Source organism: Epinephelus fuscoguttatus, linkage group LG13 (assembly GCF_011397635.1).
Source record: "Epinephelus fuscoguttatus linkage group LG13, E.fuscoguttatus.final_Chr_v1".
NCBI classification, from domain to species: Eukaryota; Metazoa; Chordata; class Actinopteri; order Perciformes; family Serranidae; genus Epinephelus; species Epinephelus fuscoguttatus.
In genome coordinates, this window is record NC_064764.1 from 26,578,138 (window position 1) to 26,605,406 (window position 27,269).

Here is a 27,269-nt window from a genome sequence, read left to right on the forward strand (position 1 = left end):
AGCCTGTTGTTTGACTCTGCTGCATCCCTACTGGATTTGTTTGCCTTCACTGATTGTCCTTTTGTGTATTGAACCCACCTTTTGACCAGTAAAGACTGTTATCTTACCCAAACTGTCTCCAGAGTCAAGCGTTTCAGTCCACTCTCACCTGGTTCACCAGTTGTTACAATGCATGAAGCATCAATGATAGCTTAATTTTACATATGATGATGAAGATACAGATAAACAGAAATACATGGCAAATAATTGCCATGGGTGAGGGGTTGGCTGATTTGTAGCTAATAAAGTTATTTGCAAAAGAGGTCCAGGAGTCTGAATCAATCAGCTGACACTATTCACTCAATATAGCTTGCTAGTAATTTATCTTTGTTATAAAGCAAGCCAGTTAGCAAACAATAGCCAGCTAAAATCACATTATTACAATATATTTCATGTGACTGTTCCAACTAGGAATTTTTTTAGCACTAGGGGGCACTGAATAAGATTAATTTATTGTTTATCAGGCAACAAATGAGACAAGAAATAGCCAGCGTACTCTGATGTTCTTCCACTTTACCCCACTGAGGAACAGAGATGGCAGCTCTTGAGATGGACATTCAGCCAGTGCAAACCACAGCGGCAAGTGAAGGTCAGTCTCTAGGCTGCTGCTGCAAACTGCATATGGAAACACAGCATGTGTGGACTCTGTGTTGTGGCGGGTGCTGGTCATTTGTTGACATAAGCAGACTCCATTTCTTAGCTAACATTAACCCTTGTTGCACACTGTAGCACTGTAGTGGAGCTGTAGAGAGATGCAGCATGCTGTTGGGAGAAATTTGCCCTGTGGGCTTTCTGTCAGAAAGGGATTTCTACGGAATTTCCTGGAAAGTTTGGCCCAAGTCCTTTACATAAAAGTCAGCCCTCAGGCTGTTACAGGAAACTGAGAAAGTATGCAAAGGTCTCTGTTTTTAAGTTACGCAACAATCTGTTCATCTATTGGCAATAAAAAGTATAAAACATGCAGAAAGTTACATAATGCACCTTTAATCCCAAAAAAGTGTTGACAGGGGACTTTTACGTTTGATATTTTAAGTAAATCATGTAGATAATACTTACATACTTTTCAAAAGTAAGGGTTGAAATGCAGGACTTTTCCTTGTACTGTTTTCATATTTGGTATTTTACTGACACCAGTACGCTTGTTTATATTTTACTGAATGCGCGAAGGTGTTGTTTGTTTGTGCCACATGACGGGAGAGGTACATATTGTTGTTCTGACTCAGGAGCTCCATTTTCTGAGCCCCTGTCCTCCCATCTGTTTTTATCATCTCTTACGTCAATGCCTCCCCTACTGTCACTGAGTGAAAGGGTTTTCCCGCTCAATGTCCCCCGAGAGCTGCTGCCAGCGCTGCTTTATTACTGTAGGCACTTTAACAGACTGAGTTGGAGAGAAAACTTCAGAGGAAATACTGAATCACCTTCCTGAGTAGCCCCCAGACTTCCATGTCTCCTTTGTTAGGACCCTCGTCTTCCAAACAGGTATTTGTCCAGCAATATAGTAAACTATTTTTTTATGTTTTCCTTTGAGTGAAACTGCAAAAGTGAACATAAGATCATGACGTCAACAGGATGTGCGCTCACTTCCTCAGAGCAAAGTGCTTGTTCCTGTCATTTGACTTGAGGTCATGCAATAACTTTGTGTTACACAGACAGGAAATAATAACTGATAAAATCGAACAAGCAGCTTTGAAGTATGGTTCTTGTAAATGAATGGAGACACAGCCAAGCAGAGGATTCACAAAGTGACAGAGGATCTGAGCATGTGATTCAGAAAATAACAGCTGTGGACAAATGGGGAAAGAAAAAAAAAGAGCAAAAGAGGGGCAAGAGGCACAAATCTCTTGGACGAGACTGTTAATTACCTCGACAAATTCAACAGAGCCTCATGACTGCTGGGCTGGAACAAAATATTGCTTCTTGTCTCAAACAATCTGCTCTACTAATGCCAACCCCTGCCCTCATACTCAACCCATTTCTTTGCCCTCCGTGCGGTTGTGCAAACACACATGACCCACTTAGGGAAGCTCAGACACACAGACACACGCACACACCGAACACACAGGCTCTCTGCAATCTTGTATAACCAACAGTTCTGAGGAATGAAAGACAGACTTGTAAACATCTTGCAGACTGTTGGCTGTATTGTGGAGCTGGAGTAGCTGACGTCAGTGCAGGCTGATGACTTCATGCGTCCCCTACAGGCTGTGGAGGTGACAGACGGACGGATTGATTGACAGAAAGGTGACACAGATAAACAAACAAGCTGCATCGAGACAAAGCAGAAAGGAGACCCGGTCAATGAGAGGAGAGCATGAGGCAGCAGTTTTGACCTATTTCCTGCAGATAAATATGACAGTTGTGTGTGTTTATATTGACACAGGCAAATGTCCATTGTTGTGTTGTTAATGTTTTTAAAATGCAACATTACATTACGTCAAAATCTTACATATATGAGGGACAGGTCTTGAGTTTGACATTTTGGCCAACGCCATATTGCTACTTGCACTTTTGCACTTAAAGATTCTGTATGCGACATTCAGAGAATTAATATAGCAGCAAACCATTATGTCCTATGTAAAGATATAGTGGAGTCATGGCATCCTGAGCACATAATGAAGTCACAATACCTCTGTGTGTGTTGTAATCAAGCTTCTCTGTTCGATGTTGTGGTACTTGTGCCGGCCACATGTGAATGTCAGGTCATGCGAGTCCCTGTGAGTGTATTCCACTGGTTAGTTCATTACCGCGGGTTTGAACTGCGCTTATATGGTTATTACCACTGATATTGGGATTGTGCCGTCGCGGAAGCGTAGCACCCACCGTGTGGTTTCCCTCCCAGCAAACAATAGCCAGTCTTACACTGTGTCTTTGACGTGCTTCGCAGTGATGTGTATTAGGTACTATTGTGGAACGGAGGGACACAATTGTCTCGCCTCTGAGCTGGGATCAGAGGTCGTACCAGCACCAAAATGATGTTTCTATAGTCATTAGAATAGGATCACGGGTGTCACATTTTGGAGATTTTCAAAGTAGCTGACAGCAGTTAGCAGCTAACTCAAAGAAAAAGAATAGCAGCTGAAAATGTCCACAAAGTGGGACAACAATGAGGCCTTGGAGCTCCTTATCCTCCGAGCAAAGGACGAGATCAGCCGCCATGTAACAGCGAAGGTAGATGATTGTTGTTGCTATTATAAGGCAGGTTTCTCTGGGCAACTTGATCCACCTAGATGTCCGAAAAAGAACGCAGAATGACAACTGAACATCAGCCACAATATCTCACATCTTATGTATACATCACTCTGCCAAACTTAATCATAACTCTCTTTACCTACACCTAAGGCACACAATATTAGATAGTACCAAATTTAACGCAAAGAGCAAAATAATATATTTAAACAAACTGGAATGTAGTTAACATTAAATTATGTTGATGTAAAATAATGAGCAGAGAAAAACGAGACAATCTACTAGATGCGTCCACACGAAATAAAGCTCATCTTACACTATGTTATGCCATTGTTATTGTTTATAAAGCACTGCAGACACGTATTATGTCACACTACAGGGAGACACTGTTGTTTTACATATCACATTTGTTCTATTTTGATTGCGTACTGTGGGGATGCAGTCTATAATCACACACTAGAGCAGCATGTTGCAGCTGCTGTTTGGTTGTGTGTAAAAATGCAAAGGAGGCATAAAGAAGGGACTTTGCAGCGGCTTTATAGCCTCATCTCTGTGTAAAAGGGGCTAATGTTAACTAATGTTAGCACTGTCAGCTGCTAGCAGGCTCAGCCAACTTCATGTTGACGACCGAAACTTGAAATCATAGCTAGCTCTAAATGTTGCACAAAAGGGCTATAATCAATATTCCCGCATCAACAATGGATCAAATGACGATGTGTGATGTGAAGGGAGCTAGCAGTGACAAAACTTTGCAGCCGCCTGAGCTTCATTACGCTTTAAAGTGTTTTACAGCTCTTTGTTTTGGTTTTCTGTCCTGCAGCTTTAATTATGGGACAGTTGTGGTACTTTGGTTGAGTCTCACTGCTCTCATAGCAGTTGACCCCACTACACACCACCTGCTCAGCACCAAAGTTCAGAACTTGCTCCTGCTGCCTCTAAGTGGCCAAAAAAAAAAAAAAAATCATTATTTACGTGTAAATGAAATCTGTGCATGATGTTAACAGGATACAGAACAACCACACCTTCTTTATGGCTCCTGAGCCGAGCACACAGCTGTTGTGTTCACTGTCCGTCACTGGTTGACATGAACGCCAACATGGAGCAGCAGTTCAGTCAGCATCCACTGTGTTAAGGAGTCAGATTAATGCTGAATATTGAGGGAGTACAAAATAGCTTTCTGGGCAACCCTGTTCCCATACAAGTGGTCATGTGATCTATTGTTCACCTAAAAATATTGATTACAGCTGAAGGTCGTTTCCCATGACTGAATGTTGCACACAGGAGGCAAGTTAATAGATTCAAGAGTCAAGACCTTTATTTGTCCCTGAGGGGCAGTGGGTTTTGCTGCAGAAGCAATAAATAAAAATAAACAGGACAGGGCTAAATAAAAAACCACACATCATAAATAACGTATAAATACAGGAGTGAAAAAGGTTAATACATGAATGACAGAGTTACAGCATTAGTGAAGAAAAAGGAGAATAAAATATCTAATACAAATGAAATTATAACGCTATGCAAAGACACCTGATGACACTGTTTCTGAAAATCTAGACTGAGGTACTTTATAAATGCAGTTTTGTGTCGATGACTGATGGAGACCAGCATCATCCTGCAGTGACGTCTTGGCCAGCTGATGTTGACAGATCAGGTGACCACATGCAGAGGACAGTCAAGGACAGTATGATGCGCTGTCTGTGGCTTTCCGTCATGTTATATTGGTTGTGCTGTATGACTAGTTTGCCCCTGTGGAGCGGCCCTGTTTAATAATGAAGCTGATGGTTACAGTTTCTGGTTCAGCACACTGAGTGTCACCTCCACGTGAAGTCAATATTCAGTGACACTGGAGCTGTTGAGTCACTTGAAACGCTTTCCATTTTTTTCCTCGTCAGGAATGACAGCCCAGTCGCCACAAGAAAATGTTGGCGTTGTACGTTTCTGCAAACCAGAGATACATTGCATTTGTATAATTCATACGTATCATATCAATGTTTCTGTAGTTCAGATTACGTGTAGGTTATATAAGGTGACCTTGTCATTGTGTGGTGAAGGTGATGGCGGATGATGTGAGACCTGGGCGTCACAGCTGGACGAGACCTTTGAATCCACCCACATCACTGAGTTTGAGGTGACTGCTTTGTCTGGCATCATGATATGAAACAACGGCTTCTCAGTTATAATAAAGAATGACCAACAAGTGCCGCAGGGAGACATACACTATTGTCAAGCCCTTGTTCTGGAACCAGTGGGGACTAATAACAACAATGGCGAGCACTGTAGACAAGATAGATGATGCTATCAAAGCTGTTGTAAATCAGCATGTCTTCTTAATATTGCCCAAACCTCATAGTTTGTTTTACTTTTGCTTCACTGTGTAAACCCAAAACAGGTTTGTTGGCTACGCATCAGTGTGGACTTAAAATGGCATTAGATTCAGGCAGACACGTTGTCTCTAGTGATTGGTTAGGAAGAAACTGAACCCTCCTCCTGAGGAAATCAGTTACAGTGGTTGCAATGTCTGACTAAAAATGGAAATGGAGTGTAACAGGTTGAAAAATTATCAGGCAACTGTTCCAGACCAACAAACAACACCACTGGCTGTGTTTTAGTGAGCCATCGCTGTGTTTCCAGCTGCAATTGGAGCACCAAAATCATCTTTTCCGGATCATGACCAAGTGGTTTTTTGTGTCTAAACATTACCACATGTTAACTACAGCTTTGTTGAAACGTACAGAAATGTAAATACATATGTCTGCTACATAATAACAATGCCAACATTCATTCTTGTGATGTGGTCGCAAATGATGGTGCGACAAAAAAAAAAAAAAATTAGGAGTCACCCATTTTTTTGTGAGAGGGGAAAAAAGTCGTCTTGAAACAGCAACCTGGGATTTGAAAGTATATAATGCAGTAAGGGCAGTAAGGGTAAACCAATGCACTCTCAAAGAAAAAAGGGAAATAACATAACACTCAGTGATGGTATTATTTGCTGGAGTTTTTGTCATATAAAACCTAAGCAAAACACATATGCAGTGATATATTTGTAAAGGTCCAGTGTGTAGGATTTAGTGTCATCTAATGGTGATGCTGCAGAATTGAAACTCCTCCTGTGTGCAAAGTGTGTGGGACAACTTCCCTGGCCAATATCTGTATGTAGATAAACGGGTCATTCTAAGGTGACAAAAACAAAATTATTCTTATTTTCAGGTGATAATAAACTAATGAAAACATAGTTAGTGCCAATAGATGACCCTAAATCCTACACACTGGACCTTTACATTGACTTTACATGTAATTCAATTGTGCATATTGTTTTATTTGCACCTGGTGTGAACACAACATTACGGTTTATGGATTTCATTTTCATCATAAAAGGGAATATTTTTGTTTTTTCTGTTTTCAAAAGTCTAACTTTAAAGTCTTTAACAAACAATTTATGAATGTCATAATAACTTTTAAAAGATTGATATACTACAGGGTTTAATGTGAAAACAGCATATTTAAGAAAAAAGAAAGCTTTACTGTAAAAAATGTTAAATATTGCCAAAAGACAGGCTCTTTATTATGTAAAGGACACTGAATTACTTAGATTTTGGACAGCCAGGTGCCTAAAAAGTTAAATACAGAACAAAACTATCACTTGGTGTAAAATCAGAAACATGTGCCAAAACAGTTGCAGAAAAATAAACGGGATGACATCAACTACATGTGGCTCAACTTATCCTCTAATATTAGTCAGAAAAAAATAAATTAATATTAATCCAATCATGTTATGAGGACATGCTGTATATGTGTTTCCTTCTAACAAATATCCTCAGATGATTAAGCTAAATTAGGTTAAAGATTAAATCACATTTTCACGAATTAAAATTTGCTTTTGATGTTGGCATATAGTGTTTTGCCTCTTTAACTGGTTTCACATTAAGCCTTTTAATATTGTTACAGACAGTTGTCCAACTAACAACCATGTTATTTGTATCATAATGCACATATTTTGATATTTTTAATATGAATTTATTTTATATTCTTAGTGGCGTGGTTGTTTTTGGTATTTGTCTTGTCTTGGTTTTGTATATTCTATATTATTGTACCAACCAAATATTATTGTGTCGTTTATGTGTTCAATTTGGAAAATATCAAGGATAAAAGAAAATTTATTTTACCCTACCCGAAGCATCGAGCTGCACTTGAATGCAGAATTAATGGTATCACTGACTGAAGACAGCGTGGCCCTTTAAGCTCAACTGAACTCAATGTTCTCATGAGGAAGTGAATATACAGGACAGTGTGTTTCTGTAGAGCTGTTGATGCATCACATCCAGTGCACAGCCTGTGTGTCAGTACTGCCTCCTTCTGATCTATTGAGACACTACATGTGGTAACAACAAGCCACGTGAGGACATAACAGAACAAACAAGTGATTTGTCTTTTTAATATGAAAGATTTCTCTTCTGTGATACACCATTTACTTCTGATAAGACATGTACAATTCATCTATCTAGAATAGAAATATGTGTGTCTCTTGCTACTCTTTAAAGTTTCCACATCACACTTGCGTAATTTGAAACTCGAACCGTGATTGACGTCAAAACTAGTTTTGTCAGAAAACCACTCTCATACAAACACTTGAACTCAGATTTAAGGTGAGCACAGAGAAAAAAAAACTTTCCTCCATCAGCAGAATAATTTGGAAAAACAGTCTTCTGTTTGTATTATGTGTGTTTTAAGACACACTACTTCTAGATTTCTCCACAGATTAGTCCCAGTTTACTCTGTACCAAGCAGATGGCAGACAGTTTATATATGGTGTGTGTGTGCAGGCAGCTTGCTAAAACCAATGTTGTGGACACAGTGTCCCATGGTGGCAGTGGGGTTATGGTATGGGTTGGCACAGTGGCGTAAGGTAGTTACAACGGGCCCCATTGCACGCTATTGTCTGGTCACATGTTCAGTCTCAAAACAGCAACATACAGTATATGTTACCCAGCAATCATCATTGTATCTGTATGTAACAAAAAATCCAAAGAAAATAAGAAATTATTCATTTAATTTACTCATTTTATAGTTTATTTATTTGCCTTTTTCAAGAGCATATATGGCAAATGGCACCTTTTTGAATGTTATGTGAGTTCTTCTTTGAACATAGGAATATTTTCAAGACAGCAATCACACATAAGGGCCCATTCTCTACCCAACTCATTGTTGGAGGGCCCGCTTTCTCTATGGGCCCCCCACCTCCCAGGCCAGAGAGCAACTGCACTGCCTGCACTGTCTTTATTTTACGACTCTGGGCTGGCATGAGCTACAGACAAGGAACACAGGTGCATTTTATTGATGGCTGTTTGAATGCACAGAGATATTGCGACGAGATCCTGAGACCCAATGTCATGCCATTTGTCTGCCTTGCTGAAAACGTCCACGTTCTTGCAAGGCTGCCACACTCAGCAGACATGTCAACCATTGTGCTTCTAGATAGGTAGGTAGGTACGCAGGTAGATAGTACCGTCAGCACTGTCTTCCACCAATTTATATTACTATATTTTAAAGGGTAACATCACTTTAATTAAGAATCCCAGTGTGTATTTCCGTGGTCTATTAAAGTTCAGTCAATATTTGGGAGTATGAGCTCTCAACGCCAGAAACCAAAGAAGTCTCAAACTTGTGATGTCATAGGGTATATCTAGGGCAGCTGGGGCTCAGAGGTAGTGAGTCGTCCTCCAATCGCAATATTGGCAGCTCAATCCCCGGCTCCTCCACTCCACATGTCGAAGCAGCCTTGCGTAAGATATGAAACCTTGAATTGCTCCTGATAGCTGCCCCATTGGTGTGTGAGAGCGTGTGAATGGTCGCTGAGCAGCAGGCAGCAGCCTCGGCCACCTGCACGTGAACGTGACATGTTGTGTAAATGCGCTTTGAGTGGTCAGAAGACTGCAGTCCATTTACCATTTATTACGCCTGAAGCTGCTCCATAGACAGTCATTTGGAGCCTGATTTGTGGACTCATAAAATGTTTGTATTTTTATACCCAAATTAGCTTTATTCTGTTGTAGTGTTCTATGTTCTGAATAGAAAATGTTCCCATATACTCAGAACATTCCCCTGGGTGCTCTGTGCCATCTAGAACATCTTTCATAGTTCATTATTAATGGAGCAGCTCCTGACTTTACGTTAACGTTTATGTTAACAAATATTTTTGGACTGTCTCAAACCACAGGAATAACGCGTGAATTTTGAAAACAAGCATTGTTCCCCTTTAACATCTCTTTAGTGACAGCCTGTGGGCCTCTGTCAGGGTTTGTGTGTGTTTTGTGTGTACTTCCAGGGTTCCTGGTTTCTCACTGATTAAACTGAAGGTCATCACCTGGGCCACTGTCCAACAAATAACAACAACAAATTACAAGAAACTCAAAAACTGTACTTAAGTTAATGTATTTCATTACTTGAGCACCATCTTAAATGGCACAAAACATCCAGGACCACAGCACAAAGTTAAGCTTCAGCAGATTATATTGCCCTGTGCACAATACTATAAAACACAACCGTAGCCAGGGCAGAATGATTTCTGACGTACAAAACCCAAAAGTTACACATACACTGACCCATCTGGAAATCTGTACAGTAAAAAAAAAAAAAAAACTCGCTGCAGAAATGATATGAGCTCACTCAGTGTTAAGTGAACATGTTCTGATTTAAGGACTTTGTTTGAATCTACTCTGGCTGTTCTCAAAACAAATTATCAGGTGTTTTTCAAAAGAGCGAAGACCAACAGAAAAAGATCTTTTTGCTGCCTTCTGTTTTAAAGGACTGTCAAAGGAACTCTGATGCAGGGCTTTCATCTGAAACTGCGACCTCAGAGCAATGAAATGAGCTGAATAACTAACTACACGTTTGGTTTAATAACATTTAGTTCTTACTGTATTTCCAACAGGAAGGCAGCACATAAAAACATTATTAATGCTATGTAGTAAGTATGATTCATCAGTCATGTTAAGTAAAAATGTTAAATTTAATGAGGTGAAAGTCATTTTCAGAAATCAAGAACAGACAAGTTCATCAATGCTGTCACAGCTTCAAAATCAGGTACCTCTCAGTCAGTCCTTGAATAGACCTGGAAGGGTACAAACTTTAAAAAAAAAAAAAAAAAAAAAAACTGGGGATGGATACCAGAAGGGAGGGAAGGACAAGTAGTCATGGCTTGTGGTTCAGAACCGTCCTGAACGCTCTCTGTCTCGGGAGCGACGTCTCTCGTGGTCACGGCCACCTCCACCTCCTCGCCCTCTGTCCCTCGAGCGAGATCGCCTCTCTCTCGATCGAGACCGGGACCTGTGGCGGCTGTGGGAGTGCAGGAGGAGTGATTATGAATTACTGTGAGAACACCCAGACGTTCATGTTCACCACTCACAACAGCAGGGTACTAGGGATTAAAAGCAGAGGGGGGCGCCAGGTGTTGCCAATTAGCCCTCTATCATCCCCTATCATCGAAACACCCTCCCTACACCGCTACCCCTCCTCCCGTAGCATGGCTCTAACTTTAACCCACAATCGCAAGTAGATGCAACAACAATAAACCAGTTAAACTCCACTTCAATTAAAGTTTGGTATGTTTTTCTCCTGTTCGTTTCTTCCCTCATCAAAATGAGGGAGTAGGAGGAGGTAGACTGTACGGCCCGGTCCAGCAGGGAGAGCTCAGTCCGCACAGATGTCTCTCCTTGGCTCTGCCTTCCCTATGCTCTTTTCTATCCATCTAATCCTTTGGCTCCCACTTGAACCCCCAGACGGCACTATTACTCCCACTCAAGAGTCTCAAGTTTGTGCATCAGGGATTGCAACATCTAGTCCCTAACTGAACTGAACTGTAGTGCCTGAGTGTATAAGGTAACTGATATTCATACCTCTTCCTCCGACGCCCATAGAGCTCTCTCCTCAGTTCACGTGAGATGGGCTTCAGATGCATGAAGTTACAGAAGCCACCACGAGTGCATTCCCTGCGGAGAGAGGACAGCGTGGCGCAGTTAGAGCAGAAAAGAATAATAAGCCAAATAACATCTGAGGTAAAAGACATGGAGGAATGTCAGTGGAGAACAAGTTTAAAACAGCAGCTGCAACATACAAGCTACAGTTTGCTGATGGAGAGAGACATCATCTTAAAAACAAAGATGTGCGACATACTTTAGGAATCAGAAATAACTGGATTATCTCAGGGAGTAAACTGGGAGCATAAAGAATGTAGAAAAGTAGTAGAAAGTATAAAGTAAAAAATATAAAAATGATCCTGTCCCTTATCTTTATGGGAGACAACTGGGTGCAGCGAGGTCGTAGTAACCAGACATTATATCTTTTAAAAGGGGTCATTGTTGCAATGGCTGAAACCCTGAACAGAGATGTCCTACAGATTTAAGTAAACACAGTGTTGAACTTCCTCTTTGTTTTATCAAGAGTACACCATCATCGAAAGCATTAATGGGGAAGTGTTTCAATGAGCAACTGTTCTTCCAGGTTCTAGTCTGAGTCTGCCCGCCCACAATTTCTTATTGGTTTATTGTGTAACAAGCTGTGTCCTATCACGTAGCACTCACCCCATTTCATATTGGCGACAGCAGGCTTCTCTGAAGTCTGTGACGGGGGAGAGCTCAGCATGGATTGGCTGTCCATTAAACCACCTGTTATTCAGGTCTATCACAGCCTTCTCAGCGTCCTCTTCATAACGGAACTACAAAGGACCATCAAGAGACACACAGAGTTTATTTGAAGAGAAAAATCTCCAGCTCTGGATCCAAGCTAAAAACACATGGCATTACAGCAGTGGTAACACTGACAGATTTTAGACCTGACACCCACCTTCACATACACATTTCCCACTAGATGGTCCCCAAGGTTGTCACATACGTTCATCTCCTCCACCTCGCCATACTTTTCTTCCATCTCTGTGAAGACCTCCTGCGAGAGAAAAATTAAGGGTGATGTCATGTAGTTGAGTGTTAGGGTGCTTTCAGACCTAGAGTTCGCTTGATTTGTTCATTTTAGTCAAACCATACAGTTTGAAAACGAGGCGCGGCTCCAACTAGAAAACAATGTTTTGATGCATTGGATGTGCTGAATGTGCATATTAAGGCAGTACAGGAGGAGGTGCACATTAATAATCCTCCAGGACGGTAACATGCTCATGTTTAACCCAAACAATGTGTCATGTGACTGCAGCTGGTTTGGATCGAGGTCGGAACATGTTCACACCTGCCCAAACGAACCACACTTAAAGCCAAACAGAGCAGGTGTGAAAGCACCCTTAGCTGAAATGTTGAGTTTCAGTCCATTAAAGGAAGAGTTTGACATTAAGATATAATTTGGTGCTTTTACATGCAAAACAGACCCACTGCCCTAATGTGACTGCCTGAGGTTTTACAACAGGAAGTATTTATAGTCATGTTTTAAGTGGCCCAATTATTATGTCATCAACAGCTACATACTGCGTAGGTTTTAGTTAATTATGAGGAGAAATCTTAAATTATTTCCTCCAAAGAAGTCAAAGAAAATGTATCTGGGGCAAAGTGGTGTAGTCATGGTTTGAGGCAGACCTGCATTATATCTTCAGAGTGGCATTACTTACCTCAAAAAACTCATCATAGTGCTCCTGCATCTCCATGTCACTGATGGCACCTAGTGGTTATAAGAGAGAATTATAACGGGAATACAAAACGACATGGATATTATATTATAATTTCTGCAGTAAATTCTGTGTTAAACACAAATTCTGGACACAATGTGCTTTTTTCAGGAGGGTGAATGACTGGATTGAGTGGCATGAGGTCACTTGGGTGGACTAACATAACGCTGATGCCTCCAAACAGGCTTCTTAAGGTTAGATCACTCGTCAATACAATTTAACGCCTGCTTTCAGTAGAGAACAATTACATTTATAACTGTACAACAAATACAGAGGGGACTTTAGGTGCGACTTCTTGCAGGTTAAAACGCTGACATCACATCATAGGACTACCACTTAGGTACTACCTGAAGAGCTCCTAGAGGCTGGTGGCCTTAAATTTATTTTAATCTGTAATTACAATATTGATAAGATTCCAGTATTAGTTTCTGCTTTGCCTGAACAAATTATTTTATCCTGAGCTAATTTATAAACATGACGCCCCCCTCCCCCAAATAATCTTCTGAGCAATCGTTACATTCTACATAAAAGCAAGCCCTCCCTCTTTTAGAATTTGGTTTGAAAACAAATTCCTATTGATGAGTCAAACTCTCAACAATTAGGGCTTTTACTAACATATAAATAAATAATTAATAAATGTGGTCTCCCAGTTACACTAAAGAAAATACTCTGCACATCTCTTCCAATGCAAATTAAAAACTGTCAGAACGTATAGAAGCACTTACAGGTCAGCCCATCAGCAGACTGGGCACTGTTCTGAGGGTTCCGGTAAATGTTCAGGAGGGCAATTGTCTGAAACACAAAAATGTTAATTAAGAAATGGATTGTTTGTGTCAAGAGCACAGAAAACTATCAAAGAAACACTGTAAATATCCTGAGCAATTCTATGCTGACTGAGTATACGGATAACCAGAAAAAAGTAATGTTTTCAGTGCTTTCTGCAAATATATTCAGATATTCAGATAAACCCTATTCAAATATTTCCCTGTCCTGTTGCCTGCCTGATATTAGTAGGACTCAAAGTCTTTAAGTTCTACTAATATCAGCCAGACAACGTAATCATCTTTGAGTCAAAGATGCACACTACATGTGACTCGAACTTGTAGCAAGTCAAGTCATTTTTTCCCCTAATGCTAAACATTACATGGTAGATGTGCCCTGTCTATTACAGAACTAAGTCTCCCCATAATTTCCATTTGACTGAAAATATTAGCTTCCCTTATCAGTTTATCTATATTAGGATATTTTAGAACAAGGAAAAAAAAACAGTATGATCTTACCTGGCTGAATGTCGGTTTATTGTGTAATCTGGAGCAGCGGTCGCCATGTCGGCAGGCACCAATTTTGAAATAAAAAGAGCAGTTGACCCTGGGGAGAAAATACAATAATGAAAATGAGTTAGGGCAGGGTTAAGCAACCCTGGAGCTGCATGTGGCTCTTTAGCCCCCCACCTGTGACTCCCTGCAGCTTTGACTAAAAACTATATGAATAAATAAGTTTCAGTTTCATTTATTATTGTTGTAGGCCTAAAGTGATTCCCTTTTTTCCAGTTGTAAAAATGTGTAGCCTATACACTGACTAAAAAAAAAGTGTGTAAACATTTCGTCAACTACCCAAATGGTGTGTCTACAACTTCTGCTTTGTGCCTTTTACTATGAATTTTGTGGAACCTTAATGGTGGTATTGGGTTATCCTTAGTAAGCTAACTATAGATCCCAAATCCCAAAAAAGGAAGTCTCAAAGGATGATAGAGAATTTAATAGTGCCTGGACAGAATTGTTTGCTTTCACCACCAACACTGCAAAATTCAAGTACCAAATAATCATAACTCGCCCACTGCAGAGTAGCCACCTTGACTTAAAACATATTAACGAATGTTTGAAAGTTTATATCTATTGGTAATGTTGGAAGGCTGAATTAGATTTAATAGGGGATGCACGATAATATCAGCACGCCATCAGTATCAGCCGATATCAGCTTTCAAATGAATTATCCGAATCAGCCAAAAATGCTTTTTCTTATTTTCCACAATGAATGAATATTACATTGAGAAGCTTTCTATTTCACGTCTCCATCTTCTGGTGGGCCGTCACGATAAGAGTATGCATGAATAATATGATGTTAATTCCACTACAGAAGACGGAAGAATTTCCACTAATTTTTCTCTAAAATTGGGTGGGGAAAAAAGTGTATATATTGATAGCAGTATCAATTATCAGTTAAATAAGTTGTTATATATCGGCCTATTGGATATCGGCAACAAAATCCAATATAGTGCATCCCTATTGACAAGCTGTCTCAAATATGATGTACGGCTCCAATAATATGTTTTAATTATTGGTTTTGCCTAATCTGGCTCATTTGATAATAAAGGTTGCTGACCGCTGAGTTTGGGTCAATATAAAAACACTCTTTACACTTTGTTACTATGTCTGAAAATTCAATCTGGCTCAATAAATGTAATTTAGCAGGGTGTAGTCTAATTTATACTTGAAAAGGGACTAAAATGATAAATGGATTATAGAAAAAATGCCACTATTCAATTAATCAACTTATGGCTCCAGGCCCTTCTGTGTACATCACATTATTTCTTTTGAGCCGGGTTGAACAAGGCCATTTTTATCTGTGTTACAGAGAGTTTAAGAGAAATAGATAGTGAAACAAATAAGTGTTTGTTTTTATAATATGTTTAAAGACATCATCATGTCTCCAGGGGGTAAGCAATACCAATATAAACGACTTTAATATGGAAAATCCTCTATCATCTCAGGTTAAAAAAGGCTTTTCCATTAGTTGTAAAAGATCCGTGTTTGTGTTTCTCTTAATTGAGGTCTGTAGGGGCATGGCAGGAGTGTTAGGAGGCAGTGCAGTTGGAACAAAGTAACGTTAAAGTAACGTGATACACTCAGTATAGAGTAGAGAAAAGAGACACACCTGCTTCCATTCATTTACTTTACTGTGAATTTACTGCTCAAAATGATAAATAATGTTAACACTGTGCGATTAAACGGTTAGGGAACCGTTAATTAACGTTAATAACAAAGTGAGGGGCTCGCACGGTGGGACTATCCGTGAGTTTCCCACCGTAACAAAGACCATTATGGGTTTTACAAAGTAGCTAACTATGGTTGGCTGGCACGAGGGTAGGTGGGATTTGGAGTTAAATTTAATAAAGTTTGATAACCGAAATTATTCTGTTTTATTTCTGAAAAAGTAACTCGTTTTAATTGTTTTCTGTCCGTCCCAGCACCACACAACACAGCACACAGATGCAATCACGGCGCGGTATTTTACAAACGTTAGCTAGCATGCTAACACTAGCTTAGCTTCTAGTTGCTAAAGCCGGCTACAAGCTGAAGTCTACGAACACCGCTTTATAACGTGCTGCTAGTCAACGGGAACTTTAGCGAATATAGCAAACAAAAACCGCCCAGCAATCAAATAAAACAACGATAACTACTTACTTATCTTTCTCTGTCCCAAAAATGGATGCCAGGTACTCTGCCATCTTGGCTCGCCTGTGTTCAAGCACCCGCAGCAACGGCGATACTTCCGGTCCACGTCCTTCAACATAAATGTATAATCTATAATCTCCAACATGTAGCTATTGACAAAACCTGCACACATAAATTAATTTTAACAGTGAAATAGCCACACTAGGACAATATCAGGTAATTACATACAATATGCATGAAATAGGTGCTATCTTTGTGAAACTTATATAGCAAACAGTGCTAGAAAATGAAACTAAATTTTATTGATACTGTGTCCAAAAGTTGAGGATTTAACTGTGTTGGTTTTAGAGCTCATAGTTAGGTAATGTCCTGGTTTGCATTGTGTATGCCAAACTACTCCTGTTAGAATTATGTACCCTAATATTATCACCGAAATAATAATAATAAAAATAGAGACCCTGTGACTCAGCCAATCCTATAATGTGCTTGGATTTTGAGTCTATATTTTTTAAGTTTAATAATACACAAATAGGTAAATATATACTCACTAGCCTGTTCTGCCCTCACATTTTCAATGAACTGTAATTATTTTTGTTTCATGGTACTATTCATGGAGCTCATCTTGTGTCTGTAAAGCTAATTTTAAAACCACATAGGTTATAAAAGAAAACTGCTGACTATCAGTCTTTATGTGCAGACTCTAAGGGTGAAGTGTAAAACTTTTTCACGTCTTATTCATATGTGCCTTTACCAGTACATGCACTTCAAAACACTACTTGGAATTGACCGCTTTTATTCTGAAGTTACGACACCCAAACAGGATATTCGTTAATGTCGGTCATTTCCGTCTCGACCGTGCCTTTCGAAACAAGAGCTGCCTTCATACTGTACGTACACAATACACTCTTTATGTGCTGCACATGTAGCATCCTTCAATACCTCTGAATCTACTGGTTTAACCCTGCAGTAAATTATTCGCTACGATCAGGATTTAAACTGAAGTGATCATGTTTTGCTGGATGAATAAATATAATGTGAATAATAATGTGAATTTTGTTCAAGGATTAGCAAATGTGATTGTATATAAATGCAAATGTAAAGCTAACTTTAACCTGAGAACTGGGGGGGATGACAGTGGACCTTGAAAGCATGACATATACACTTGATGCCATCGGATCCAAATGGTCTTTCTGTAGCCTAAATGCTTACAATAGTCTGGCTTTTTACATGTCGTTTCATTTCATTAAATTTGTCTTAAATGACAAATCTTAGTGATCCCCTGGGAGCAACATTATGGCAGACATGAAAATGATACATTAAACAAAAGGAATCATTAAGGCCACAAACAAGACCAATTTGTTTTCATCAAGTTTATTAGTAAACTCAACATTTTTATGCATTTAATTAAAAAAAAAATCAAGCAAGAGTTAGAAACATGACTGGAAAACATCAGAATCACATCTACAGATATCGGTTTGTCCTTCAGATATTAAACAGCAGAACAGCAATAGTGCAAATCTGTGATTCAACACATTCAGGATTCATGATAATGTAAGAAATTTTTAGAGGCTGATGTTGGACAGGCAATTGGTTTTGCCATTGCACAGAACATGCCACACTGAATATCACAGTTTGTCTAAACTATTCTTTACAAGTCTGCAAAAATAAAACGACCAAACATACTAGTGTGCATTAATGTAACCATCACACAGCTTTTACCTGATACATAAAGACACAAAAACCAAGGCTGGATAAAGAACTGGAGAAAGGCTAAATGCTTTGAGCTCATATCTAGGCCCTCAGCCCTAGATGGACCAGTGCTGTAGCATAGTGGAGAGTACACCCACCTCTTCTTCTGGCCTTTTACAGTACACCTGCTTATCAGCCATAAAACACTGGAATATATGGGAGGGTATACCTACTTCTTCCTCAGGAACTCACCCATCTACATAGTAGTACGCCCACCTCATCCACTACACCACTGGATCAGGTACTGACTTGATAGGAGCCCTGAACTGGCCATTGCATGTTTATCTAGTAATGAGATTTTGAACATGCAGCCTGTGTCACCTTTGATATGTTATGCTTAAATTGTCCATATTCTTAAACACAGGAAATATGACTGTTTAGGGGGATGTTTGTGTAGGGGGAGGCTGAATAGAGGCACACGGCTCATCTTTACCCCTGGGCACCCTAGCAGTGTAACCCACCCTGTTGCAAGTATCTAAAATAGCTGCTATCAAAATAGTGGCCTCTGCATATTTTGATTTAATTCCTAGGCTTTATTTCCGTACTTAAACATCTTACAGGAAACAGGGGGAACTTCAAAATAAAAATGCGGTCACATGAGGACACACAGCATGTTATTGAGTTAGTGGAAGCTGAGGGGAATATGTTTGTTTAAGCAATCAGAGTGTATTTTAAATGGATGATTAACCATGATATTTAAAGCTGATGGGGAAACATGTTTATTAAAAAGCTAAACTTCATGTGCTGGACACATATTAGCTCTAATAATACGATCCAAAATTATGATAAAGCGAATAAAGTCCACGCTAAAATAAAGAGAAGTGACATTTAGTGTTTTCCATACTTGTTTCAGGGTAACTGTCTTGCCAGTTAGTCTCCGCCCCTCCTATGAGTGTGTGTGTAGTTGACCAAAAACTTGCATGATACGACTCGACTGTGAGAATTTTGGCTGCTTTATCTACCACAGTTGAACACAATCCAACATCTACCAAGGCCTGAATTTTAAAAGGTATGGGTATGTCTCACAAAACGTGCTTGTTTTACAGAAAGTGTACTTAACTGCGGTCATGTAAGGGGACTGTTTGTCGTGCTTGGTCTTCCCGCTATTTTGTGGCTCACTAGCTAGCTAGCTGTTGTTGACTACTTAGCTTAGTGGGAAGAGGACGCCTACCTTCTCAAGCTAGTCATAAAAACACACTCAGAGTATTGGCCAACTTCCACTGCAGCTAGCAAGATAGCACAGCTGCTCCTGGCGATTTCTGGTTATCTGGAAAAACTGAAACAGCGTTAGTTTATTTTGGACAAACCCAGTTTTAGCAGTTGTGTGTTAGCTAGGTTGCTAACAGCCGTGAAGAGGAGACTGTCTGCTGCCGCGGCGCTGATCACCGTCCAACCTCAAACACACAGTGCGTATACATCCAGAGACGATTAAAAACTCATTTTCAGTCCGTGCTTCTTTGTATAGCAGCAGTTTGTGTGTAACCGAGCGTTTTTAGAGTATATTAGCGACATCGCAGTGGCTCTGTGGTGTTAGTTCCCTGTGTAGCTTGTGTCGTATTTATCGCGGCTGCTCTCGGAAGTCTTGTAACGCTGTAAACCTTAGCCAGGATTTCCGGCTCCTTTCCATTTGCCCTATGCTGTTTTGTTTCCGTTTATTCTATTTCCGTTTTAAAAGTTTTCTACGCGCAGAGTTAAAGTGTGATTTAACAAAGATTTGTTTTCGCTATGGAGCGCAATGCGTTTCTAGGATATTTTAACCGTTGTTTAGCACGCCGGGACCGACGGTTGTGTAATGGGCTGCCTCGCCCCGCGGAGCATTCGCTTCCAAAACAGTAGCTAACTTGGTTCACTGTGGACCAGCTTCAGTGGATCCACACGTGTGGCCAGGTGTTTAAATCCAACATTTAGGCGTTTTTACAACATGTGTTCACGATGTGTGGATGTGTTTGGTGACTATTTTTGGCAACTAATGGCCTAGCAGTTGGCCTTTAGACGCCAAAGCCTCGCCCTCGAGTTGGCTAACGTTAGCAGTTGGAGCAGACAGTGAACTGTTCCAGGCGGCCAACGAGGAGTCGAGGCTCAGAGGCCTTTACAGGAGAAAACCCCCCAACTGCTGCTTCATATTCACATCATGGACCCTTAACCCACTGCCACACATTTATACACTGCAGCCGAAATATTCTATGTCAGCTGGGCATCAATTATGTCAACTTTTAAAGTGCTTTTCTAAATGTTTGTGCCACTAAACCTTTCAATTACAGAATAATATATGAAAAAATGCAGTGAGCCATAGTGTATTTGTGCAATTTAGTGACATTACTGTGTTAAAATCAATGGTTTTAATGTATGTTTTTATATCTTCATGGCAGCGTTAAAATGACAACATCATTAAATCATTTATGAAATTTATTGCCATTTCAAATGTGACAATTTTGACTCTTATTATGTTTATACTTTATTATTTTTTATGATAAGAAAAAGCAGACAACCATTAACACAAGCAGGGACATCACAGGTAAAGGTGAAATACTTAACATCTAGCAAAACAGATAATGGGTCCCCTATGTTTACACTTTTCTTACTTTATTGAATATTTTGGGGTTTATATTAAAGTTTGCAGTGGTATGAGATCTTACAGTACGATAACCATCCCAGAAAATATTGCGGTTCCATGGTATTATATGATATTTTTTTATTATCAGTCAGAATGACCTTTAAAGGAATGAAAATGGGAACATTATTTTTGGTTGAACAAATGTTTTAATACTAAAATTGAAGGGATTTTGTCAATAAACGTATGTGTGAAAAAGTCTCTCCTTTGAAAATAAGTCAAATAAAGGGGAGATTCTCCATCCAGTTGCATTATAACCCACAATAGAGAGGAAACTGTATGAAAGTTTCATATCACGATTATAGTGACCAAAATTATCACAGTTATGTGTTATATTGTGGTGTTGTTAAATGTACTGAAAATGTCCAAAAAATACCAATACACACACTGAAGTCATTTCACCAAGTTTTATATTGAAAACCACACAAAATATTAGCAGCACTATGCACTTTTAAACATGAAATAATATCATGGCCAATACCATATGTAAACATATAAAAACATATAAAATGTGCTTTAACATTTAGGATAACCCATCTCTGAAATTCTTGCTTAAGTGTCTGTGCCATTGTAGATGAAGATAAGGGACCGCCAGCATCACTGGGTTTGCCCGCTGCACACCCACTCTGTAAACAATAGTAAAACAAAACGTTGCGTGCTGCACCTGGGAGACTGTTGCTAACTTTGGTTGATACTGGACTGTATTCATTCAACTACAGCACTTATTAGTGAGAATTAATGTCAGTTAATCACATGTTCAATTTTTTTTTCTTTTATTAATCACTTGGGCTCTGAAATGTCTGAAATTGTGAGAATTGTGCATCACTAATTTCCAGAACCCAAAGCGATGCCATCAAATAAGTTGTTCTTCTCTAACATACAGTCTGAAACCTAAAAATAGTCAGTGTACAATGATATAAAACAGAAAAGAGCACAACGTTTTCACATTTGAGAGGCAGGAACCAGAGACTTGGGCATTGTTGCTTGATAAATAACTTAAATGATCAGCTGATTGACAAGATTGTTGATTATTTTAATGATTGTTTCAGCATTACTGCCTTTATGAATATATTGTTAAGTGTTTCTCTTCCAACACTCTTTCATTACTTTCCCACAGTTTGGCTCTCTGCGTCGAACAGAATGTCTAAAAGTGAAACAGAAGAGATGATAGAGATCGAGATCGATGAACGGGAGAAACAGGCGTGCCTGGAGGAAGGGTAAGCAAGATGATGGTGATTTGAATTGCATACCCTCTGCATGCAGCATACACACATTTACAGTTATTTGACCTCACTTTCCTTTTACACGTAGGGTCGAGGAGCAGACCATCACTGCATCAGATCTGATTCAACAAGACATCGACATCAATGAGCCCATTGGCAATTTGAAGAAGCTCTTGGAGCCTCGTATTCAAATATCACTGGACGCATATGACATCTGCTTGCAGGACATCCAGGTAACAATGTGCATTTCTTGTTGCTGTTGCCATTAAAACAGTCTGAGAGCTATCCCTTGAACAACAAAGTATGTCCTTCTTCACTTCTGATTCAGCTTACGTGTTGTTTTGTTCTCAGCTTCACCCTGACCACAGCCTCTTCGATCAAGGCGTAAAGACAGATGGCACCGTGCAGCTCAGCCTGCAAATTATAACCAAACCAGGTACTAATAAAATGCCTCAAAGATCAGAACATGTCTGTGTCGGTGTTGACATTTGCACATTCCTACATCAGCCTCACTAATTTGTGTTCTTTCCTCTCGTCCAGGTGAGGAGAAGCTAAACATTTTGGAAATTGTGAAGCCAGTAGAAACAGTGGAGGTGGTGATTGATCCAGATGCAGCAGGAGAGGAGGGAGCACTGGTGGAGGAGGGTCAGCTCATCGCTGTGGAGCGATCTGGCCTTTCTGATGAGACCTCCGAGCAGGTTACACGCTGGGCTGCAGCACTTGAAGGCTACCGCAAAGAGCAAGTCCGGCTGGGCATACCATACGGTGAGAAACACTTTGATGAGATACATTTCTGTGCGGAAGACAATCCTTAATGTGGTGAGAATAAACACAGTTTCTCTCGCTCTCTTCAGATCCTGTGCTCTGGACAGCTGATCAGGTGATCCACTGGGCTGTGTGGGTGATGAAGGAGTTTAACATCGATGAGATGGAAATAGGCAGCATTCACATTCCAGGTCGAGATCTCTGCTCATTCAGCCAGGAGGAGTTCCTACAGAAAGTGCCCAATGGAGAGATACTCTGGAGTCACCTGGAGCTCCTGCGTAAATGTAAGTCAGAGAGAGTCGCTGTGACGGTGTTTTAAGGAGTCAAATGAAGGCCAAAGTTACATCTGATTTGTACGCGGGTCTGGTGAATTTGATGCAGATTTTGTCTTAATCCTTTGTGCTTCATTCAGATGTGTTGGCAAGCCAGGACCAGTCCGGAGGGGACGCCACTGTCACCATCGATCAACGTAAGTGTTTTACTGAAAAATCTGCCAGAGGGGTAATTAAAGGTTTCCCCGAAACATGACCATACCCTTACATGCAGTCAGCTGAAGACTGGAATTGGCCAGTCATGAGTCACTCAAGTTATCTGATCTGATGGGACACAACACAGAGAACCCCTTTACTAGCCTGCAGGGCAGCAGACAGTTCATTCAAAGGGAGAAAAATGTCCTTTTCATGTCCTTTTCTTGCAGATGGAATAGCTTTATTAAGAACCAGGGCTTCCCAGAATTTCTCAAAGCTCCCAGTTCTAATTGATTTCCATTTCGATTTGTTCCAGTATCAATTTTATTAGGAATATATCAGTTATAATACCAGTTTTTCTCAGATATGAAAGGATTTCTCAGAGGATTCATGCTGTAAATTGTACAAGAAACCCTCCAACCTGGTGTATATTTAAAGATACCAAAGTTTTCACTTAGAATTGACACCCCAAAACAGTCTCCCCATTTTCTCAATCACAAATTGACCAATTTCTCACCTTAGACTTTGATCAAAAACGGTTAATATCAATTATTTATGGAAAAACCCCCGGTCCCACTGCACTTCTCGAAGACTCCTGAGAACAAGACTTGGGTGTTCACATTTCTGACAGCCACTGGAGCGATATTCTTGCCTTTATGCACTCCTTATCACTATGTGCCAGACACGGGACTATTGCATTGCAGGGTCCTCCAGATGGCACACTTACCAACACCAAATTGGCTAGAAAATACCCTGATCAAAGTGATGCGTATAATAGATGTATGAAATCCCCAGCTGACCATTTACACATGTTTTAGACATGCCTCAGGCTAACTGACTTTTGGTCCAGTGTGTTCGACACCCTTGGACAGGCCTCTACAACACAGTTCTGGTACCTAACCAGGCTAACTATAGGCTATCTGTATTAGTATCCATACAGTAGCAGGTGATAAGCCAAGTATGTGCATATGGCTTTGCTTTTGTCCTGCTCTTCTCTGTATTCATAGTTTTTAACTGAAATGCACTAGGTATCTGCCTTAGGCTTGGCCGTGCCTTCAGTGGAGCAGCTCCCGGTATGTTTGAATAAACCGAGGTTCACTAGCCTCTCATCTGGCCACATCTCGTGCGAAGAACCAAAGTGCGGCCACACAAGACTAACCGGGTTAAAGCTTCACACGTCTTCGGTCAAAGGCATACATTAAAAGACTAATCTCAGGATTTTATGAATCGATGTCGGATCATTTAAACACCAGCAGTTGTTCTGATGAACAATATTCTGTTTATCTCTAACCTTCCTGTCTGTGTCTGCAGCTGTGCAGATAATCCCGGCCCAAGTGAGCACACCCACTGCCATTAAAGTGTTGAAGCAGAACCGTGGCCCTAGAGCTCCCCGAATTTCAGGAGGAGAGGAGCGCAGCTCGCCTGGCAACCGCACAGGTACTATACACACTACACACATGGGCTCTGTATGTAGCTCGTATGTAGACAGCTTCCAGGCCTCTGTTCAGATAGCCTGAAAGTGCTGAAAAAGGCAAAGGGTGATGGGTTGGAATCAGACCCTCGGCCACTACGACACAGCCTTTGTGCAAGAATAATGAAAATAATTGAATATGAAATTGCTCCAAAAATGAAACTAAATTGAATGCTGTGTTTCTGTGGTGCCAGGAAACAATGGTCAGATCCAGTTGTGGCAGTTCCTGCTGGAGCTGCTGACAGACAAGGACGCACGGGACTGCATCTCCTGGGTGGGCGAGGATGGCGAGTTCAAACTCAACCAGCCGGAGCTTGTGGCCCAGAAATGGGGCCAGCGCAAGAACAAGCCTACGATGAACTACGAGAAACTCAGCAGAGCCCTGAGGTTTGTTTCTGTTTTTGAAGGGTACTCCAGTGGCTCAGCATTACACTTCCATAGAGTTGGTGACGGATGAAGAAATGGTCGCAGCCACATCCTGACTTGTAGTCCCTAGGGGGGAATATGATCCTGACACACTAGATCCTACATTTCCCTTAATGCAACTACTTGATAAACAAGGGGGGTCTTTCTGTTAAAAAAAAGACTGAGATGATGATAATGATGACAAAGCTCCTCCAGGGCCACAGAAGACACTATAAAGCTGTTAACATGATGAGTTTTCACCTTTTTTGCAAGTACTTGACCCAGTGCAGATCTGTTCTGACAGAGGCATTGAAAACATGGCATGGTTTGCTTCACTCTTAACCTGTGTGGTTTTATTCGTGAGATTCTGACATTCATGTTCTCATTTAGGTATTACTACGATGGGGACATGATCAGCAAGGTGCAGGGCAAGCGCTTTGTCTACAAGTTTGTGTGTGACCTGAGAACTCTGATCGGCTACAGCGCTGCTGAGCTCAACAACCTGGTGACCGAGTGCGAACAGAAGAAACTGGCCCGCATGCAGATGCACGGCATCGGTCAGCCCATCACTACAGTGACGCTGGCCACCACAACACTAGACAAAGACAGTTGAAGGAGGCTGTGGCAAAGCGCCGTCCAGCTGCCAAAGTTTGCTCTCCACCGCTGATTGGAAATCAACTCTGTTCTCTTCTTTTGACACAGCTGTGTTTATCAGGCACAGGAATGCAAGACTGATCCCCAATCAGTACGGATTAACAACTTTGTTATTGTCTTTACAAGTTAGACTGAGGCAGGTTAAAAATTTTATCTTTTCTTTAACTCTAACCAAGAGACGTGTGTTCAGGATGAGGAGACAAATGTCTGTGTGATTACTGAGATGTGCTGTTGTTGTGTGCATGTGACTGAATGCTTGAATGTCTGACTGAGCTGTGAGCTTTGTGTAATGTGTTCCTCGTCTGTAGTTTAGGATCATTTCCACTGTATATACCGGTACTTCATGTTTTTGATAGCCACAAGGACAAGTGTATTTTCATATTTTCCATTTATAGAGGATCTGTTTTGTATTTTATTTAGTGTTTGTTCCCTGAATTGTTGGACCCTTTTTTGTCCACTAGAGGGAATAAAGTGGCAAGCATTTTTCTTAACATCTGTGATTCAGTCTCTTCATCTCTCAGACTTGGAAAGTAAATATTTATCAGGGTGTCTACAGGCATGAAAAAATTCAATTTAAGACTTTTAAAGGCACACTTTAAATTAAAATTGAAGACCAACCTTTCAATGGAAAGTGACTCTTTCACATTGATGTGAGTTAAAAATGAAGTGAGGTAAAATGACGCTGATACTCTATGTGCTTAGCACTCTATACAGAATGATCTGAATGCATAGTGTGCAATAATAGGGGCATTGCAAGCATACAGGTGCGGTGTCAAGTCTGTTTTACCGTTGAATAGTGTTTCCCAAAACAAGTAGGACCCATTCATTCTGAATTTAAGACAATCTGATAAGGCTTTTTAATTAGTAAATGTGTATTTGACACACCTCAAGACCTTTAAAAGATGCAGGATTTTCTTTAAAACAATGTACAGAATTAGAAATAATACCAGGGTTCCCACAGTCATGAAATTCCTGGAAAAGTTATGAAATTAAGAAAGCAGTTTTCCAGGTCTGGAGTTGATTTGGAATTAAGAGTGTGTTTTGGTTAAGTTTTGAGTTTACATGGTTTTGGCTACTGTTTCAGATACACTAAGAAAAATCCCCAAACATGTCCTAATATACGTAAAATACGTTGCTTGTATTACTAATTTAAAATATTGAATCACTAGTATCAGATACACAAAGACGGGACCAGCATCACGTGCGCTCCTTATGTGACCGTCACTTAAGGAGAGAAACAGGAAAATGCCAGAAAGCTCTGATGAAGGCTCTGTGATTAAACATGTAAGTGTAGATTTACTGTGATGTGAGCCAGTTTAACAGATGAAATGTGGGTATTTTGTTGTTCTTTTCTTGGAAATTTGGGACACTTTACCTTTTCATACTTTTTGGAATTGTTGAAGCACAACTTCCTTCCATAACAGTCGCGAAACAATTATTAGACATGTCCATAAAACACACTTAATAAATAAACGCAGAGGAACTCATAAAACAAAATTATAATTCAAATACAGGTGAAACTGCATTAGGGATTATTGGTTTTCTCACCCCCCAAAAAAACATTTTGCAGGGTACTCGTATTT

General features: G+C 40.3%; 2 protein-coding genes across 5 annotated transcripts; one reads left to right on the forward strand and one right to left on the reverse strand.

The window, feature by feature from the left end:
* The first annotated feature begins 1,406 nt into the window (after positions 1-1,406).
* On the forward strand, positions 1,407-26,177 carry gabpa (GA binding protein transcription factor subunit alpha). 4 transcript variants are annotated; one of them, XM_049594192.1, is made up of 10 exons: positions 1,407-1,518; positions 21,819-21,918; positions 22,013-22,157; positions 22,276-22,360; positions 22,465-22,689; positions 22,779-22,973; positions 23,102-23,158; positions 24,468-24,593; positions 24,822-25,014; positions 25,423-26,177. In XM_049594192.1, exons 2-10 carry the CDS (start codon positions 21,842-21,844, stop codon positions 25,643-25,645), a joined length of 1,326 nt encoding a protein of 441 aa, XP_049450149.1. In that variant the 5' UTR covers positions 1,407-1,518; positions 21,819-21,841; the 3' UTR covers positions 25,646-26,177. The 4 variants fall into 4 exon arrangements, with proteins under 4 accessions (XP_049450149.1, XP_049450146.1, XP_049450147.1 ...); XM_049594189.1 differs by lacking the exon at positions 1,407-1,518 and adding an exon at positions 18,753-19,099; XM_049594190.1 differs by lacking the exon at positions 1,407-1,518 and adding an exon at positions 19,117-19,496.
* u2af1 (U2 small nuclear RNA auxiliary factor 1) lies at positions 9,398-16,428 on the reverse strand. Its single transcript, XM_049594194.1, has 8 exons — positions 16,351-16,428; positions 14,167-14,254; positions 13,612-13,678; positions 12,830-12,879; positions 12,064-12,162; positions 11,802-11,935; positions 11,118-11,210; positions 9,398-10,557 (listed from the first exon to the last, which is right to left on the reverse strand). The coding sequence occupies exons 1-8, from the start codon at positions 16,392-16,394 to the stop codon at positions 10,428-10,430; spliced, it is 705 nt and encodes a 234-aa protein (XP_049450151.1). The 5' UTR covers positions 16,395-16,428; the 3' UTR covers positions 9,398-10,427.
* Positions 26,178-27,269: the final 1,092 nt, after the last annotated feature.